General features: G+C 44.6%; 1 protein-coding gene across 1 annotated transcript; it reads right to left on the reverse strand.

Moving 5' to 3' along the window:
* Positions 1 to 14,982: 14,982 nt before the first annotated feature.
* Positions 14,983 to 17,087, reverse strand: LOC129717032 (uncharacterized). The gene is made up of 4 exons (XM_055666879.1): positions 17,020 to 17,087; positions 16,073 to 16,958; positions 15,502 to 15,996; positions 14,983 to 15,444 (listed from the first exon to the last, which is right to left on the reverse strand). The coding sequence occupies exons 1-4, from the start codon at positions 17,085 to 17,087 to the stop codon at positions 14,983 to 14,985; spliced, it is 1,911 nt and encodes a 636-aa protein (XP_055522854.1).
* Positions 17,088 to 21,401: the final 4,314 nt, after the last annotated feature.

The following is a 21,401-nucleotide window of genomic DNA, read 5'->3' on the forward strand; positions in this document are numbered from 1 at the left end:
TGACCAAATGACGGCGGAAGACTCCAAGTGAGACCGTACAAACGCAAAATAGAGTAATCGAAGGCATAGCGGGTCATCGAACTCCTGGGCGATTTTGAATTTTGAAATTTGAATTTTGAAAGCTGTCGGTTAGCTTAGTCAATCAAAAATTGCTGATGCTGTTAAAAGGATAGATCTGAATCTAGATACACACCAAGATCTTTTACGGTTTCAACACGCTCTAACGAGTGTCCAGCGATCGTGTAGTTATAATAGTAGGCTTCGCGGCTAACTTTGTGATGAAATGAGATGGTCACACACTTTTCGACGCTAAGGGTCATTCGATTTACAATACACCACGTAGCAAATTGCTCCAGACGAGACTGTAGAGTGACGCAATCAGCCAAACTTTTTACTTCGGCATACATTTTAAAGTCATCAGCATACACAAGCTTGTAACTTCCTGTGAATAGGTTCGTGGCATCGTTAAAGAACAAATAAACATAATTGGCCCGAGATTGCTGCCTTGAGGCACGCCGGAGTAGTTAGTGAATTCCTGGGAGAGAGTTTTGCCAATTTTGACCTGTAATTTCCTCTGTTTCAGGTAAGATTCCAGCCAGCTGCAAAAGCGAGTGGAAAACCCAAGTTTTAAACTTTTTTAGAGCTATGTCATGGTCGATACGATCAAAGGCGGCCTTCAAATCGGTATAAATTGCATCGACTTGGTTACCTCGGGAAATTACATCAAAGCACAGAGAGGTAAACTCCATGAGATTCGTGTCAACTGATCGACCAGGCATGAATCCATGTTGCTGCGTAGAAATGTGACTGCGACAGTTGAACATTATATAGTCGCTAACTACTAGCTCAAGAACTTTTGAACCAGCACAAAGGGACGTTATGCCTCGATAATTTTCAACAAACTGTTTTTTACCTTTCTTGAACACCGGAAACATAATCGATTTTTTCCATTCTGAAGGAAACCGAGCTTGCTGCATCGAAAGATTTAGAATTTTCATAAGAGGGGTTTTAATATCCTGCGAGCACTTCTTCATGAAAACAGTTGGAACACCATCCGGCCCAGGCGTGAATGAAGATTTCAGTTTGCGTAAGGCTTTTAACAGCATGTCTTCGGAAATATGGAAAGTATCCAAATCGACTACATCTAAAGGCACGTTTTCGAGGCATTGAGGATCAATCTCTGCATGGTTACGAGCACTAAATACGGTAGCAAAATGCTCGGCGAAAAGTTCACATTTTTCGGCGTTGGTAGAAGCCACCACATTTCCCTTATTTATTGTCGCAGGTAACCCATTCTCTTGTGTCACGTTGGTCGAAACACTCTCTGTCCTCCTTGATGGCGATGCTGATAGGCATCATGCCGGACAAGACACAGATTGCATCGTATGACACCGTACGATACGCACTCACAACTCTCAGGCACATGAGCCTGTAGGTACTTTCCAGTTTACCGCGCTAACTGTTAGTACCTAGCGCTCTGGACCATACTGGCCCACCATACCTAAGTATGGACGAAACCACGCTGGCAAGAAGTCTTCGCTTGCTGCCATAGACCGCTGAGCTATTGGACATCATACGAGATAGTGCTGCAATAGCCGATGAGGCCCTCTTACAGGCATAGTCGACGTGGCTCCCGAACGTGAGCTTGTCGTCGACCATAACCCCCTTCAACGATCGCTTTGAGGTGATGGTGCAGTCTCCGACTCTGACCACCGCCTGTTGCTCCGATTTACGGTTGTTCATAACCGTGACCCCCGTCTTATGGCGCGCGAGCTCCAGTTTCCTGGAGCGCATCCAGTCCTCGACCTTTCTCATGCAATGCGCAGCCGTCAACTCGACCTCTTCGATCGACTCGCCGTAAACCTCTAGCGTTATGTCGTCTGCAAAGCCGACGATCACAACCCCTACAGGAAACTTTAGGTTCAACACCCCGTCATACATGACGTTCCACAACACCGGACCCAGGATGGAACCTTGCGGAACCCCCGCGGTGATTGGAACGTACTTCTAACCCTCCTCTGTGTTGTAAACCAGTACTCGATTCTGGAAGTAGTTTTCCAGAGTCTTGTACAGCGACACCGGTACGTGGATGCTCCTGAGCGCGAGCGCTATGGAGTCCCAACTGGCGCTATTGAACGCATTCTTCACATCAAGCGTGACGATTGCGCAATAGCGTATTCCCCTTCTCTTGTGCTGGAGTGCTATCTCCGCCGTCTTGGTGACGGAGGCGATGGCATCCAGCGTGGACCTGCCCTTCCGGAAGCCGAACTGGTTGCTTGCCAGACCGTTTACACCCTCTGTGTACCTCACCAGTCTGTTGAGGATAATCCTCTCAAGTACCTTGCCCGCCGTGTCTAGCAGGCAGATAGGCCTATATGCCGATGGGTCACCTGGTGGTTTCCCAGCCTTCGGCAGTAGGACAAATTTCTGCCGCTTCCACCTATCGGGAAAGAGGCAGTCATCCAGGCACCTCTGCATGACTACTCGAAACAGCCCGGGGGCCGTTTTTATCGCCAGCCTGATTGCCAGGGGTGCCATTGCGCATTTCGTTTCGAGTAACTCGAACAAAACTAAATGATCGCTGGTGGGCGTTATATTTCGTTTTTCATATTTTTTCCTACATTGCGGGTTAGATGAGCTGGAGGACAAATGACAATGACAGCTTCTTTTGAGCTTAAAGCAAATTTGGCAGTATGTGACGTACTCGTAAATAGCGAAAATCGCTCGAATCGAGCTGCGCAATGCCACCCCAGGTTAGGGATACCATCAGGTCCCGGTGCCTTGCTCACCTTTAGAGAGTTGGCGATCACGATGAGTAACCCTTGCCTCCTCCTGAACCTCGACACGGCTGTCGTAGCCCACGGATTGAATGCTCGGCAAGTTGGCCGACCATCCCTGGTCTGTGTCTGAGATACTGGAACGTCGGACGTGGGACTCGACCGCCGGAGGCCAAGGACTTGGCTCGTGGCGCGGAATGAGTCCCTTGATGATTCGCTCCAGCATCGCTGGTGATCGCTCTGCAGGCGCCAGCGCGCCTTTGGTCTTGGCCATTACGATCCTGTAGGCGTCACCCCACGGGTTCGTATTGGCACTCGCGCATAGCCTATCGAAACAGGCCCTATAGCTGGCCTTAATCGCACTCTTTAGCGTCGATCTGGCCGAACTGAATGCTGCGCGGCGCTCTGTCCTCTGTTCGTCTGTTCGCGCACGCTGCATCATCCGTCTCGCACGGAGGAACGAACTGCGAAGGTCCGCTACCTCGTCAGTCCACCAGTAGACCGGTGGCTTTCCATTCCTAGGTTGGCGAGTCCTAGGTATGGTGGCGTCGCACGCCCGAGATAGCATAGCAACTAGTTGGTTAGGTGTCGGGCGAAGCCGACTGCCCCTCTCGCGCTACCACCAAATTGCCTCTTCAAATACCTCGGCATCGAAATGCGATGCCTTCCACCCGCGGGCGAACGGAGTGTTGGCCCTATTCGACCCTTGCCGCCTCTCGTTGTTGTCTACACTATAGCAGACCGGCTGGTGGTCGCTATTGGTGTAGCCATCGTCTACCCTCCAGTTCATGATCAGTCCTGGGCTGGAGAACGTCACGTAGATGATCAACTCCGTGCTATTTCTGCTGTATGTACTTTTTTTCCCAACGTTGGCCAGTTCTAGGTTGAGCGTTGCCAAAGCCTCCAACAAGATCGGGCCCCTTTGGTTCGTGAAGCGACTTACCCACTCAACAGCCCAAGCGTTGAAGTCTCCCGCCACCACCAACGACGTTAGGCTCGTTAGCTCCATGGATAGGAGGTCGACCACCTGGGACCACCTTTCGGTAGACCAACGTGGCGGAGCATAGCAACTGCAGTAGAACACTCCGTTCACCTTAGCAACTACGTACCCTTCTTCTGAGGTTGAGACAACCTCCTGAACCGGGAACTTGCCCGTCGTACACATGGCCGCCATACTGGACTCATCCGCAACCCAGTTACCGTTTCTGGGAGGGATGCGGTAGGGGTCCGATATGATGGCGATGTCCGACAACGACTCAGTGGCTGCTTGGTGTAACAGCTGCTGAGCCGCGAAGCAATGGTTCAGGTTTAGTTGCGTCACCCTTACGCCCGTGGTTTCGCAGCTGGCTTACCGGCTGGGCACCTGGGGCCTCCCATAAAGTGTTTGGCGTCCCGTTTCCCGGAACATACCATACACTTGGGAGACTCCCCACAGTCCTTCGCTTTCGCCTGCACCTCCAAATCGCCTGCACAACTGGCTCCTATCGGGCCCCTTGCAGGTCCAGGACTTATGTCCACCCTCAAAGCACCGGAAGCAAATGTCTGGTTGCTGTAGTATGCCCAGTTTTATTTTGCGGGTTTAAATTGATGCTTTTCGGTGAAAATTAATTTTACAATAGAGAATGAGATCGAAGGCACCCTTCGGTTCTTAGATCTCACGCTCATTAGAAAGGGGGGAAAATAGCAAAGATCTGGTTCCCGAAGCAGCAATATGGTCGGTATCTGGACTATAACTCGGAGAGTCCACATACTCACAAGGTTAACACTGCCATTGCGCTTGTCGATCGCGCACTGAAACTCACGGATGTGGAGAGTAGGATAGAAAGCATAAAGACCGCGAGAAAAATTCTGCGTAACAACAACTACCCGGAGGCGCTTATTCAACGGACTCTGGAGAGGAGGGGTTCACTTACTCTACAACACGCTCCAAGGCAACCAAAAAACCGAACAACCGAAGAAATACGTTTCGCTCCCGTATGTACCGGGACTCAGTGAAAAGGTGGGGAAGATGCTGAAAGATTTTGAATTTTTGAAATTTTGAAATAATTTAGATTTAAATTGCGCGCTTTGATGGAATAACGCAAGGCAGCGAACTAGTGAGTGTACCTTTATAAAATTTTTAAAATTTGTTGTAATTGTTTTTTTTTTGTTTTTTTCCTCTGTTTTTCTGTTCATTCAATAAAGTTTCTGAAGATGGCCGAAAGAAATCAAGTAGGTCGAAACGAAAAAAAATAGTTTCACCGAAAAGCATCAATTTAAACCCGCAAAATAAAACAAACGGTGTTGAAAACAAGATTTAAACATAGTATGCCCAGAGGACATACAGACCAGCCGACCTTCAACTTGCCTTTTTTCGGGGCCAGGTTAGCATCTGCCGACGGTAGTCGGAACGTAGCTATCTGGGTCCCCGCCGGACCTTTGCGGAGGCGGATTGACTCAGTGGCCACCTCCACCCCGTACTTTGCTTTGAGGGCTTGTGCACCCTCGTGATTTCGTCCAGGTTTTTAAGCTTGAGAGTCACCTCTGAGGTGAGTGCCCGCACTTGCACCTCCTTCTCTAGGACCTTTTCGTCCTTCCGGAGCTCAAGTATCATCTCGCCAGTGCGAGATCGGCAGATACTCCGCACCAGAGCTGCGATTAATCCAAGCAACATGCTGACTATGACGAGAGAGAAAATATCATCGCATTCGTTTCTTTCTCTCATGAATAGCCAGCAACCATCACAGTAAGCGTGGAGATCCGACAAGTGATTCAATATCTTGTCTCTTTTGTTGCCATTTTCGGGTTCTCATTGTCAATCGTCGTGAATATACAGAGTTCACTCGGAAATATCACTGCAATGCAAATCAATGTGATTTTTGGAATATCAAAAATCGTTTCAGTAGCGTGATTATGTCAGTGCCAGATTGAAGTTTGTTGCTATCAGGATTTTTTAAATTTGATCTGCTTTGCGGTCCGTGACGATCCCAACTCAAGATATGTTTATAATTTCAAACCAGTGGTTATAGGTGTCGCTTGATGGGCTGGCACAACAACCCCGAGTATTCGGAACACAACCGGAACAGGTCCGCATTTTTACATTTTTCAATGAGAGGCATGGTAGGATTTAAAGCACTTCTAAGCACTGCTCTGATCATCGTTACCATGTTACTGAAACATATTTCGGCCATATATCCGAAACCAGTCAATTAACTCCCGCCATCCTCTTCGTTAAAAGAAAATATGAATGAAAACTAGGAGAAAAGCAAAACCGTTCCGAACCGAAATTGAACAGTTTCAAAGTTGAACCGTGCCAAAATTTAACAGGATCTGTATATAAATATACATACCCATACATATTTAAAAGTTTTCTGTTTTGCCACCCGCGATTCATTTTTTGTCGCGAACTAACACTGTCTTTAGTTTAATCTACAACAAGCACAATATTCAAGAATCAAATTAATAATCTCATGCTGTCAAAAAACAAATAAAAATGCAGTATTATTTTTCAGATATGAGATCATTTGAAAAATATTTATAGAATTCTTTTTATTACAATTGGTGTTATGAAGAAGCATATTCTCTACTGAGAATAAAAATGAATGATCATACAGATTCAAAATGTACCAAACTAAAATACGCTCAGTTACAAAACGAAGTAATAGTTGTTTATTGACAATGCTTTTAAACGGCGTGCAGCCAAACCAAATCAAGCGTCGAGAAACATTTACCGCCGCAGTTGCTGTGTACAAGCTATTACAGAGAATTTTTGTTATAATATCGTTATCAAATACTCAAACGATTTCGTTACTTCATAATAGATAGATTATTACTTCTCAAATCCACTGGTGGCCAATAACTCAATCTGAGAAAACGGCGCTTAGTTCGGTCTGATCGCACGCCGACCATATATCAATATCATACATATCAATTGAAGAAAAATCATTGATTTTATGTTTGCTATCCTCATAACATCATGCTGTCAAAATGAACTTGATATTCCTGCTGGTTCAATCTCAGTACAGCCATACCCGAATGATCGAGAAAGATAGCAAGAAAAAAATGAGAGTGAGAGTTGACGCTAAGAGAATCATTGTAACATCGCAAACTCTTTTGTAATGAACCATGCATCGTAGTTGGCTGATTCTGGTGTTGCATCATTTTGGCGTAATGTCAGTACTATGATAGTGACTTTCCGCAGCTCTGCTCCGCACATCCGCCCCCAGATCCTTGAGCTGGGTTTCCCCCCTCATCTTCTTCAAAACTTCTGAGTATTTCGACCCGTCCGTCTTGAGTATGAGGGCATCACCTCTACTCCGCGCCTTTTTGACCTTGTTTGGTCCTCTGGCCACTCCGCCATCTTGGCGCGTCGCAACTTTCCGACGCCTCCTACTTTCTACAGTAGTCCAAGGGTTGCCCATAGCCTCCACTTGTGCCGTTTCCGCGGCTGACCTTGAACCGGTTGGTGTGTTCTCCCGTGGGAGTAGCACGACCAACCGTTTCTTGGGGTTCCCGGGTGCCGCTTCCCCCGGGGACTGCCTCGTTCGCTTAGCGACCTGCCCTGTAGAGCAGACCGCCGCGAACGAGGGAGCGTCTGTCTGCACCTCTTTAGATGCAGTCGCCCTCCCGGTCCTTACCTCATTCTCGGCCGCCTTCACCCGAGCTAGGAGTTCTTCGTGCTCCTTTCTGGCTTCGTCAATAGTGGCCCGAAGCAGGAGGAGGCTCTGCTTCGCGTGTCCATGCACTTTTCGACGGCCTTGACTAGCAAGGGACCTTCTACCGAGATGTCTGGTGTGGACACCGACTGATTCGCCGGTTTCCCAACTCCAGACTTCGCCGCATCCGTCTCCGCCTTTTTCTGCGGAGACCGCTGGATGCCACCTCGTGCGAAGGGATTTGATAACCCCTCAGCACCCGTCTTTTTCGAGCTCATTTTTGTTAATTGGGTCCCCCTTCCAGCCGCTATCCTTGTCCATAGATGAAAAGGCGCTTGTATGATCCCATGGTAATCTATACCGAAGCATTTCATGCCTTGAAAAAGGCGGATTGGATCCCTGTCGTCCGGTCAACTGTGCCTTTCAAGTGGACTGTGTAAACTTCAGCAATTGCCCATCGGTGGCAATTCTCCTACTGGCTCTTCGTTGCTCGGCAAGAATGTTGAGAGAAAAAAACTGTAGCTACAACTCTCCATAATTTAACTTTATTCACCGGATATCAAAATAAAACTGAATGCTTGAAGCTAGAATCGTACGCCTTATATAGAAGAGTCGAACACATCCCTTCTACTGCTGCTATAAAGAATGGTTCCGTGAGCATGGGCAAGGTGTTTTCTTTTTCCTATTGGCTGCTGGTGCGCTGCTATTACGGTGGAAGAGTGTGCGTGCTCGATGCAGTATACTGTTGTGAACGAAAAGTCCTGATGAATGGTGACCAATCCTAAAGAAGGATGATTAAATTCCTTTGCGGTATGTCGTAACCTGAAAATTGAATGCTGGGACGCTTGCTGCTAGAATGTTCCGGACGCGTATTAGAAGCTAACTCGTGATGATGAAATGTCACTGCACATTGCATTTTTCCGCTGTATGCGCAGACATACTCCCGCCCGGCTGAGATGCGGTCTCTGAAGATTCCTCATTGTCTGTATGGGTAACACTGCGATTTTGTAGATTGAGCGGGTGTACACCTTTGGACCTATTCGAATATCGACTGCGCGTACCAAACCGTCTGGACCAGGGTGAGTGGATATTATGGTGCCTAATGGCCAAGTTTGAGGGGGAGCATCCTTTTTTTCTAGAAGGACGATCATGCCAGGTTTAATGTTGGGTAAAGTCGCTCTTTGTTTCGACCGTGTTTGTAGAGTCTGCAAATATGCACGACTCCATTTCTTCCCAAAGTCATGCCTTATTCTTTGAAGGTATTGCCATCGACCAAATCTATTTAATTGAATATTTTCATTCGTGGGCTCAGGTATAGAATCGTCGCCCAATCAAAAAATGCCCCGGAGTAAGAACCGCTGGCTCACCAGGTTCGGAAGGAATTGCGTATAAGGGTCGTGAATTTAATATCTGCCTCAACATTTTCCTCAAATTGAGCATCCTTAACCGTTCTCTTCAGGTGATATTTAGCACTCTTTACGGCAACTTCCCACAAACCACCAAAATTAGGAGACTCCGGAGGGATGAAAGACCAAACGATTTCCTTTTGTTCACAGAAATTGTCTATCTTTCCTAAAGTTAGACGTGATCGAAACAGTCTATAAAGCTCATGTAATTCCAGGTTAGCCCCTCGAAAATTAGATCTATTATCGAAATGAATCTCCCGTGGTAAGCCTCTCCTGCTTATGAAACGATGTAAAGTAGCAATAAATGTCTCTGTCGTCATGCCCGAAACTAATTGCAAGTGCAGCGCCTTGGTAACCATGCATACAAAAACGGCTATGTATACTTTTTCTATCTTAGGCCTGTGTCGACCTTGTTTGACGAAAACAGGACCAGCATAGTCGATACCTGTAATTTCAAATGGCTGAGCTGGAGTAACACGACATGTTGGCAAATTACCCATCAATTGTGTGCTGGGTTTTAGTTTAGCTCTAAAACATGTTACACATCTTCTGGTGATCTTACGAATTACAGATCTTCCTCCCAGTAGCCAAAAACGAGACTGAAGTGTTGCCAAATAATTAGATGGACCTTCATGCATGTTTTCGACATGATATGCTCGAATTAATGAGTCAACAATTGGATGATGCTTGGGTAATAAATAAGAGCATTTTCTCCAAGATGGTAATGGAGCCAACTTCAATCTACCACCAACCCTTAAAACTCCATTTTCGTTTGTAGGGTTTAACTTATCAAGCCTTCGGCACGGTTTATCATTCTGATTCCGATCAATTTCGTCGCTGAGCATTTCATGTTGCATAGCCTTGATAATTAACTCGAGAGAACTGCGTAATTCTGGAATTGTAGGGTGTTGTTTGAAGTTGCGGGTATTTAAATCCTTCGTACGACAATTACGAATAAAACGTTGGACATATGCTAATACTCTTTGTAATTTTCGAAAGCAATTGTATTTCGAAAATATTGGAAGATTGTCTTGGTTATAAACTGCAACTGTCGATATTTGATGAACCTTCAGTTCTGACAAATCATTGTCTGATATATCTTGTGGTGCTTTCGAAAAGTAATGGCCTGCTCGCAGGAACAGGCCTTAATCAATAAACGAGTTAGTAAACGGGCTGCCAGCAATTCCTTGCGTGGAATCGCCAACACGTCGAGGGGCGAAACCTTTGATTTACTACAAAATAAATGTAGCTGGGCGGTATGGTTGGAGAACAAATTTCGTATATATAATACAGCTCCGTAGGCGACGTTGGAGGCATCGCAAAATCCATGGATTTCCAGTTTGATTGCATGTGGCAGAATTGTATATCTGGGTATAAAAAGATCGTAGAGTTGAGGTAATGCATTGCGAAACCTGATCCAGTCTGTTAAAATTTCTCCTTTGATAATTTTATCCCAGGCCAATTTTACAACCCACATGCATTGTATTAAGAATTTTGCTACGATAATAACAGGGGAAACCAAACCAAGTGGATCGAACAATTTCCCAATATCTGAGAACACCTTTCTCTTAGTGAAATGGTTGGTATCGACAGCTGTGAAACTTGTCACAAATAAAAATTCATCTGAAGTGGGACACCATGACATTCCCAGGGTTTTGATGATCTCGCTTCCCATTGATTTGGCTAACGGAACTAACTTTTCCCGATCTTCTTCTGGAACCTGATCAAGCACTTCTTGTCGATACGAACTCCTCTTGTGGATTGGAAAACCACCTCGAGCGAGTATTTCTTGAAGCTCACGCTGTGCTTGTAGAGCTTTTTCCACAGATTTTGCTCCGGAAAGGACATCATCGACTTCATCGTCCTTCTTGACAATATTGGAAGCAACTGGAAATTGTTCTTGTTCATCATCGCATAACTGAGTAAGACATCTTGTAGCCAAAAATGGTGCTGCCGTTGTACCGTATGTCACTGTCAATAGCTCTAACACCTTTAGTGGTTCGTTAGCATCACTTCTCCAAAAAATCCGCTGGTAACTGGTTTGGGATGGGTAAATCAAAATTTGCCGATACCTCTTGGTAATATCAGCAGTAAATGCAACAACATACTGACGAAAGCTGAGTAGAATTGTAAACAAATTATTTTGAACTGTTCTTCCTACTTGAAGAACGTCATTTAGCGAGCACGAGCTGGATGATGGTTTTTCAGACCCATCGAAAACGACTCTCAACTTAGTGGATGAACTGGACGGTCGTAAAACGTCATGATGTGGCATATAATATCGGTTTGTGCTGCATGAATCGTTTTGCTTATCAACCTCTCTACAATGTCCTAGCGTTAAATATTCTTCTATGTGACCGAAAAGTCCTGATGAATGGTGACCAATCCTGAAGAAGGATGATGAAAATCCTTTGCGGTATGTCGTAACCTGAATATTGAATGCTAGGGACGCTTGCTGCTAGAATGTTCCGGACGCGTATTAGAAGCTAACGCGTGATGATGCATTGCATTTTTCCGCTGTATGCGCAGACAATTGTTGAACATCGAAAAGGCGTTCGATAATGTCTGGCATGATGGCCTGGTGTTCAAGCTGCAGCGATTCAACTTCCCGATCTTCCCCGTAAAAATCATCAAAAATTATAAAATATGGTATGCAAGAGTGAATTATGGAATTTCTAAATTATATCAGTACAAAATCACAAAACTACGTAGTTTTCTGTCTGTCTGTCTGTCTGTCTGTCTGTCTGTCTGTCTGTCTGTCTGTCTGTCTGTCTGTCTGTCTGTATGTCTGTCTGTCTGTCTGTATGCCTGTCTGTCTGTCTGTCTGTCTGTCTGTCTGTCTGTCTGTCTGTCTGTATGTCTGTCTGTCTGTCTGTCTGTATGTCTGTCTGTCTGTCTGTCTGTCTGTCTGTCTGTCTGTCTGTCTGTCTGTCTGTCTGTCTGTCTGTCTGTCTGTCTGTCTGTCTGTCTGTCTGTCTGTCTGTCTGTCTGTCTGTCTGTCTGTCTGTCTGTCTGTCTGTCTGTCTGTCTGTCTGTCTGTCTGTCTGTCTGTCTGTCTGTCTGTCTGTCTGTCTGTCTGTCTGTCTGTCTGTCTGTCTGTCTGTCTGTCTGTCTGTCTGTCTGTCTGTCTGTCTGTCTGTCTGTCTGTCTGTCTGTCTGTCTGTCTGTCTGTCTGTCTGTCTGTCTGTCTGTCTGTCTGTCTGTCTGTCTGTCTGTCTGTCTGTCTGTCTGTCTGTCTGTCTGTCTGTCTGTCTGTCTGTCTGTCTGTCTGTCTGTCTGTCTGTCTGTCTGTCTGTCTGTCTGTCTGTCTGTCTGTCTGTCTGTCTGTCTGTCTGTCTGTCTGTCTGTCTGTCTGTCTGTCTGTCTGTCTGTCTGTCTGTCTGTCTGTCTGTCTGTCTGTCTGTCTGTCTGTCTGTCTGTCTGTCTGTCTGTCTGTCTGTCTGTCTGTCTGTCTGTCTGTCTGTCTGTCTGTCTGTCTGTCTGTCTGTCTGTCTGTCTGTCTGTCTGTCTGTCTGTCTGTCTGTCTGTCTGTCTGTCTGTCTGTCTGTCTGTCTGTCTGTCTGTCTGTCTGTCTGTCCTCAATCCTTAAATATAAGTTTTGTTCTATGTCATAAGCGTAGGCAAGTGGGGGTGAATTTGTGGTTTATAAACGTGAAAACTTCCTTCCACATAACCGTGCAGTTTTAGACACATATGCGTTTGAGTATAAGATGAATTTTTGTGGCGTTACTGTGTCATGTTAGATATTTCTCTATCTCAGAGGCGTTGCAAAGATGAGCGAGGGGGGTGAATAATATCATCCTTTGATGATTTTAAAACCGCTGGACCGATCAACGTTAAATTCGGCACGTAGAGTCTATAGTAGTTGATGTATTTCAACGAATTTGAATTTTATATATTCCATTGGCGTGGCTAGGGAGGAAGGTAAATTTTGGTATTTGTAAACTCTTGAACACCTATCTTGTTAACCGTGCCAATTTCGATAAATGGATATATTTCTATAACATTGATTTTTCTGTATCCCAGTGGCATAGTAAGGGGGGTGTACTAATTTAATTATTTGTGAATTATTAAAATGCACATCATGAAAACTCATAAACTGGTGGTTTCGAATATGAGACGTGGTTTTATCATTTGTGACTTTGCTATATCTCTGGCGTAGTTAGGGAAAAGGAAGGTGGGGGGAGGGGATAGATGAATGTAGTCAACCTTTATTAACCCTCTAGTGCCCAAGTTAATTTTCAGACAGACTTCGACAAAATCACTACTTTATAAACATTTTATAAGTATTGATTGAAGCTTTTTAGAAGTTTGAATGAAGACCGTCTAGAGGCGGCACTGGGCACTAGAGGGTTAATTTTTAAACCGCTTCACGGATTATTATTTAGTAGCGTATATGTTTCAAAGACTTTAAATTATATCTATCTCATACAGGAAGGAAAAAAGCGGGGAGCAGGGGGTAGCAACTATCAATTTGTTCATTGTAAACTCGCGAATCATTAACACTTTTTAACACCAAATATGATCACTGTGTTATTCTGTAAGCGTGGGCTCTCAAATACGAGGTTTGTTCCCGAGATTTTGAATTTTCTGTATCTCAGTTAAAGAGAGGGGGGAAATTACAACAACCTTAACTATTTTTGATTCGTCTAATAGTTCATCTTGAAAATTTATATTTAGCGGCTTTCACGTTTCGTGTTTCTAATATATTTTCAGTGTCGCTTCCACCACTAGCGCCTGCAAGGGGGCGGTGGTAAGGGGTTGAATGTTTTGTATTGCAAAGGAGATCATTAATTTTTATCATCATTTAATTTGTTTGCAAGGTGTTTTAAATCTTAAGGGTGTATTCATGATGTTGGTTTCCAACAGATTTTCTTAAACCAGAACAGTGGCGAAACTGGAAATCAAATCTAGACACCATTTTGAAATCCAAGTTAGCGACTTCCGGTTTCAGAAAATTATCAAATACTGCCTGTAATTGTTTGTTATGGAACCAAAATGATACCCAGAGACCGAAAATCGGCTGCATACACCATTTTTACATTCAAAACGACGATTTCCAGTTTACAGAAAACAGCCTGAAATGACCGAACACCACCCACATGGGTATTTTTGGAATCAAGATAATTCCCAGATACCTGGAATCAACTCTAGATACTATTTTAAAATTAAAGATGGCGACTTCCGGTTTCCGAAAATGGCCATAAATCACTCCAAATGGGTATTTCTATAATCGACATGATGTATATAGACCAAAAATTGTCCACAGACGCCATTTTGAAATTCGAGGAGGCATCTTTCGGTTGCTGGCAAACAGCTGAAAATTTTGATTGCATAACCGAGATAATGTGTAGAGACCGGAAGTCAAATCCCGACGCTATTGAAAAATACAAGATGGCGACTTCCGGTTACCGAAAATGACCAAATATAGGCATTTCTGTAATCGAAATGATGCTCATAGCTCAAAAATCGTCCCAGACGCCATTTTTAAATTTGAAATAGCAACTTCCGGTTGTTGGGAAACAGCTAAAGATCGGTTTTTTCAATTAAACTTACTATGCAACTCTTAACTCCACTTATTTTCTATTCCGAGTGGTACATATATTTTACACCTTTTTTCAGGTTAGCTGTGGGTGTCTACGGTATTCCTACGGCGATTAATTTATTGAATTTAATAATTTTCACCGCACAAATAATTTAAATTCACTTGGTTAACCGATGGGATTTCTATAATAACTCAAATTAATTCCCTGCATCACCATAGACTAAAATTATCTGAATTATATTGCAAAAATCTACTCTTTCGTTGTAATGCACCACGTTCTAGCTTTTTCCAGATTACCTTTTAATTTTTATCTAACCTACTCTAATCTGATTTATTATTGTTTACATTTATAAACCCTCACCGATCATTTCTCTTCTATACCTACTATCTATCTACCTACTCACTCACTCACCATCCCGTTGACGTTTGATATCAAAGTCCATGGGCTCGGGGTATGATTCTTCGCATGGATTGTTTTCATTGCTCGTAGGTGCGCACATACTTCCTCCTCGTAACTCTGGGGGGGATGCCTCCAATTCAGATTTACGATCCAGGACTTCCAGCACCGCAAGCTTCACTACTGGCCGCCTGCACTCACCCTTAGCAGTCCTGACTATCGCCTACTTGATCCTTTCATCCGTACCTTGGATGGTTTCGACGACGATGCCACGTACCCAGTTCTTCCGTATGGTATCATCACCTACGTAGACTATGTCCCCACGGCTCAGTGGCGGTGACTCCGAAAGCCACTTCTCCCACTGGTTGATGGACGGCAGGTACTCGTTGACCCACCGTTTCCACTGCGCGTCCGCTAGTGATTGCGGCCGCTTGTAACGATCACGTAGAGCTTCTGCTTCGCTTGTTGGTTGAACAGCATGTTCCACCTGTGCGCCGACGCCCCAAATGAAGTGATTTGGCGTCAGGGCATCATCCACTCCTGGCTCCAATGACGCGTATGTTAGTGGACGCGAGTTGATCAAGTCTTCCGCTTCCGCAAGTTTAGTCAACTGAATTTCATCGGTCAGCTTTCGCCCACCGTTGAGAACGTTCAGTGCAGTCTTGAGAAAGCGAACCAACCGCTCCTAGACCCCGTCCATGTGAGGTGCGCTTGGCGGGTTGAAGTTTTACCGAGCTCTGGCATTGGTGAAGGCGTCTTCAAGATCCATCGCTATCTGCTTCATGACCTCTTTGCTGGCTGCTTGGAAATTCGTCCCGTTATCGGAGTAGAGCTCCAACGGCTTGCCTCTACGACCCACGAATCGTCGGATAGCCATTAGACACGATTGTGTCGTCAAGCTGTGAGCTACTTCGAGGTGGACAGCCCTAGTTGGCATGCAGGTAAACAAACAGATATATCTCTCCTCCGATCTGCGTCCGACAGTTACCGTAAACGGTCCACAAAAAACTATACTGGTGTGGCTGAATGGTGGCAAATTCGGCGTGACACGTGACTTCAGGAGCGGAGCCATGCGTGGGTTCTGCGGCTGGCACTTCTTTACTTCACACCAGACGCATGCCTTCCCGATCTGCTTCATCCTCGTCCGCATACTTGGAATGTAGAATCGCTGTCGCAGTTCGTTGACGGCAGTTTCTACGTTCCCGTGGGCAAGTTGCTGGTGATAGTGCTCCAGTAGCTTGTCGAATAATCGGAAACCTAAGCTCGAATGGTAGAGACGATCATCGCGCGGTTCTACATTCCATTCGCAAGACCTCTTGCTCGTCTAGAAATGGACTTAGGCTGTAGATGGAACAGCACTTCTCTATTGGTCGCCAGCTGCCGCTTGGGAGCTCCAGATTCTTCTTTGACGCTTTGACCTCGTCCATGAAGGCCTCCGCCTGCGTTGATCTCCATAGGTACGTCTCGACCTTTAAATACTCCTCTCGTTTCAATGGCGTCGTCGATGCCGGTTTGCTTTTATTCACAAACTTCTTCATCTTGTCGGTTGTCGGTGACGCTTCGATGCTCAATCCGTCTCGCTTTCTTCTGCTGTTTGTCGCAAATCGGAATATGCATGCTACCGTCCGGACTAGCACCTTCCATCTCGAGAAGCGATGTACATCCACCATCGGGTCTGTTACTGCAACATCGTGAAACAGAATACAAGCCCGAATCTCTTCTGCAACGTTCGGCGTGATTCTGTTCTGCTTCGGCCACTTGTTCTGCGATTGGTAGAGGAAATTTGGACCACTGAACCACTGTCCATCAGAACAAAAGCTATGCTTTTTCGCCCACTTCTTCATCGCGTCAACTCTACTGACCTTCGTTGGAGCCCAGTGCCATTCGTCCACTTTCATGAGGTTGAGGATTTCGCCGATCCGGTAAGCGACAAACTGTTTATACTGACGATGGTCTGAATGGATCCACGACAGCACTGTCTTCAAGTCGCTCCAGAGGTATCGCTGCTTTACCTCCAGAGAATGCATTCCGACGATAGAATTGGCGAGCCTAGCTCCTCGCTCGGCAGCTTGCAGCTCCAGGCGAGGAATCGACAGATGCTTCAACGGCGCAACTTTTGATCGCGCCATCACCAGAGAGCACACTGGACCGCTAGGCGTCTCGATCCAGAAGTATGCCGCGACACCGTAGGCGTTCTCGCTTGCGTCAACCAAGACATGCAGCTGTTTGTTGCTGTATTCTGTTTGACCGGCCTGCTCACCTTGAAAATACCAGCGAGGAGTCCGAGCTTTCTCTACGTCGGGTAGCCTGGCGATCCACTGATTCCATTTTTCAGTGCACTCTCGATCGATTTGCTGGTCCCAGTCGCACCCACTTCACCACAAGTCCTGGATCAAAAGTTTCCCGAAGAACGTGAAGGAGGACTACAATCCTTACGGGTCGAAGAGGCTCATGACACAGCTCATGACTACTCTTTTCGTCGGTAGTTGCTCACCGGAAAGATACGGAGCAAGCTCATCCTTCAGCTTTGTAGAGAAGGAGAATTCATCGCTGGCCGAATTCTACACGATTCCCAGCACTCGCTCGTAATCCGCTTCTTCATCTTCGCAAAATCGCACGCATTGACCAGTTTTCTGCCCGCCCTTAGCTTCAAGAAATGTTTCTGAGTTGGACACCCAGTTCCGTAGCTCAAATCCACCCTTAGAATGCACATATCGCACGTCTTGCGCCCGCTTCACTGCTTCTTCAACGGTTTCGGCGCTGTCGAAATAGTTGTCGACGTAGTGGTTTTCTACGATCGCCTCTGCTGTTTCCGGGAACTGTTTCTCGAACTCTTTTGCGTTCCGGTTTTTAACGAATTGCGCAAGGGACGGCGACCAGGGGGCGCCGAATATCACTACGTCCACGACATACACCACCGGTGCCGACGAGGAATCATTCCGGAACAAAAAACGCAGCACCCGCTTATTAGCTGTCCGCATCAACATCTGATGGTACATCTCCCTGATATCTGTGCCGAAACCGATTCTCTGGTAACAGAACTTGCAGAGTATCGCAGGGAGTGCGGTTAGCATGTCCGGGCCCTTCAGAAGTTTCGAGTTCAGCGAGACTCCTCCAACTTCTACTCTTGCGTTCCACACCAAACGATATTTATTTTTCCTCGGGTTGTAGACAACGTTCAGGGGAAAGTAACACACCTTATTGCTGTCGAACTCCGCTAACTCCGACGGTGTGGCTACGTGTGCGTATCCCTTCAACAGATAATCGTCAATCTTGTTGCGAACCTTGTCGTACAGTTCAGGATCTTTCTGCATTTTTCTCTCCATACACTGCAGACGCTTCACTGCCATTGTATAGCTGTCGGGAAAACTGAGGTCGTCCTCTGCCCATAGCAGGCCTGTCTCAAAACGATCTCCCACACTCACAGTCGTATTCTCCATAATCTTTCTAGCCCTTCTGTCTTTCTCTGATTCAGGCAGCAACGCGGCCAAAATCTCAGATTCAACCATTGTGTAATTACTTTTAAGAAGGTCGTGGAGCGCCTGATTCGAAAACACACTGCACGAATGTTGCCTGATGTTTGCCCTGCTCCGGTGCCCGTTTAACCATAGTCCAGCCAAGCTTCGATCTGACCTGACCTATGCGTGATTCGATCGGCGCGCAAGGTTTCGATAATCTTCGGCACTACCTTCGGGAGTAGCAGTCTGCTTCGAACCGCCTTCATTGCCTCTTCTTTCAGTCACTCTTGTAGACGCGGTAAGTTCTCTACGTTTGAGAAACCACACGCTTTTGTCGACGTCTCGTAGCTGCTTATAAAAAGTGGCCACTCTTAATTTACCGAAAAAAATGGCAGCTTCCGAGACAGAAACTGACGCGACGGTAGCTGAGATTTTGTCGATTTCTGATGGTGTTTTTCACGGAAACTGGTAAGAATTCTTTTTCCTCTGAGCATTCCGAGCTTTCGTCCTTGCAGTCAAAACTATCGTCCTCTTATTCGTTTTCGGAACTTTCTTCTTCACTGCTCTCTTCCGGAGACTTTTCTTCTATTTCTTTTTTACTCTCCGATTTTTCTTCATCCGGCTCACCGGCCGTCTTCTTCTTTTTGGGACCTCGGGGTGTTCGAACGGCGTGTCGTTCTTGGTGTGATTTTCCGTAAAACTGTCCAACAGACTTGACCTTCCTGTCGTCTTTGTCGCCAGTTTTTCGGCCTCTTTCGGGGTTGAGTGCTTCTGGTAGGATTCTCGAAATTCAGCAGGTATCAGTTCCGTCTTGCCCAGCATTCCTTTCTTCGACTTTTCCTTTTCTAACTTGCTCTTTTCTGGTTACGACGTTTCCGACTTTACTTTCTGCTGCCTTTTCTCCTTTGATCTTACCTTTTTACCATTTTTTTCCGCATCATCAATTCCATCTTGACCGTTTTCATTAACGGTACCTTTCTTCCCTTTCAGTTTTAGCTGTTTCAGCTTCTCCTCTATTTCCGTCCGCAATTTCCAGAGTTTCTTCTGATGAACTTCCTCTTCGGCGATTTTCTTTTCCATTTGCGCCTTTTCAAACTCCAGTTCAATTTCCCGCTTTTCTTTTTCCAGTTGCTGGTGCATCTCGAACATCTCCTGTTGAAACTCCAGTCGATTGCGGTGTAAAATCTTTTCCATTTCAAGCTTTTGCTTCTGCCTCTTTTTCTCCTATTCGAGCTTTTTAATCTCCTCTTGTATTTCTGGGGTTAGGGATTGGTCGAAGCATCGTAAATTTTTAAGAAATGTGCAGACCAGCCGCAATCACCAATTTTTAAAGCAGTACTTTTTGCTTGTAGCAGCTTAAAACTAAAGGATTTTACCTTGTTACTCACATTTACGGTTTGTCCCCCTACTAATCCTTTTTCTTTCAGGTTAATTGCACGGTTAAGGATTCCGTTATGTGTAATAATATAATTATGGGAAATCAGGCTATGACAAGAAACATGTTTCTAAGACTTCTTGAACTCACCCACTTTTCTCAGAGATGGATTAACCGATTTTCACAAAATAAGTTGCAATAGAAAGGTCTAGATGCTTTATAAGACACTGTTGAAATTTATTATAATCGGACTGTAACTTTGTCTGTTATGCATCAAAATGTAAAGGTTATGAAACTCCATTATCTCAGAAACTACACAACCGACTTAAACCAAATAGGTATCAAATGAACGGACTGTCTTCAAAACCCCTTAATAACGATTTTATGATTATTGAACATGTAGGTTCGAAGGTTATGAAAAGAAACGTGTTCAGAATTTTTTTTTAAATTCACTCGTTTTGCCAAAGATGGCATAATTGATTTCAACAATCTTAGTTTTAAATTTAAGGTTTAGTTGCTTTATTGGTACCCATTTCATTTGATTATAACACTAGTTGACAAAATCGAAAAAAATGCTGCTATAAAGCCCTAGAAAGAAAAAAATTCACAGAAAAAGCTATAATTTTTCATTTTTTCTTAGTTTGACATTCGGGGCCACACTTGTTTTGCCAGTGTAATCGGACGTCTATTCTCTCAAAGATTACGCGACTTATTTAAAAAAAATAGGTGTCAAACGAACAGGTTGTTCCTCAAACTCACAAAGAATCAACAGCCAAAGGCTGTTTAAAACTAGCTGCTTTGATCTATGATCGAAATTAGGAGTCATTATGATAGAAAAATTATTTATTTAGTACTAATATTACGTCAAATTTCAAATACAATGCTCCTATTATTCCATCAAATACAACATCAATATTCTAAAATCCAAAGAGTAGATAAACCTACATTGGATTATATTTGGCAATTGAAAGATGTTTTCCAGAAACCGGGAGTTGTAAATTTTGGATTTCAAAATGAAGTATGGGGTTGATTCGTGGCCTCTGAGCATCATCCCGGGTACTGAGAAACTCACATTGGGTAATGTTTCCCCCTTTTAGACTGGTTTTCAGGAACCGGAAGCTACTGTCTAGAAATTTAAAATGGCGTCTGAAGATGATTTCTTGCCTCATGGTATCATACCGCTTCCCCAAATCGTATTGGATGATATTTGTCACTTTTGTTGATCGAAAACTGTAGCCATCTTTGCCACATCAGGCAGTTCGGAAACTTTATGATGGATTTTAGGATTTTATGATTATCAGGCAACCAGAAGTGGTCATCTGAATTAAAAATGGGGTTTGAGGTCGGATTCTGGCCACTGGGTATAATCCAGGTTTCAAAAACCCATATTGATTGGTATTGGCCCATTCATTGGATATCCCTCAGAAACGATCAGTAATATCAACTGCGTTAAAGAATTTCATTTTTACTGAAAAGATCATTCAAATTAATGTATAAGGAACAACATTTAATTATAAATTATTTGAAATCTACTGACTAAAGTTGACATAAACACTCTAAATATTTAAACGCAGTATATGAGTAAAAATCGATTATATTAGTATATGTGTTAATGTATGTTTATATGTGTGTGAATGTTATATTTTAAATGTTCGGTATAGTTGTGCTGTTGGCTACCAAAAATTTGTTGTTTAGAATGAATAACAAATCCAGCAAAAATTTTCAAGTTGTATTTTTTAAGTGTTGGTGTAAATCTATTTTAACAAATAATAAGTTCGAATGAGAAAGCCTGGGTCTCACCGCTAGGTG

This window comes from Wyeomyia smithii, chromosome 1 (assembly GCF_029784165.1).
Source record: "Wyeomyia smithii strain HCP4-BCI-WySm-NY-G18 chromosome 1, ASM2978416v1, whole genome shotgun sequence".
Lineage (NCBI taxonomy): Eukaryota > Metazoa > Arthropoda > Insecta > Diptera > Culicidae > Wyeomyia > Wyeomyia smithii.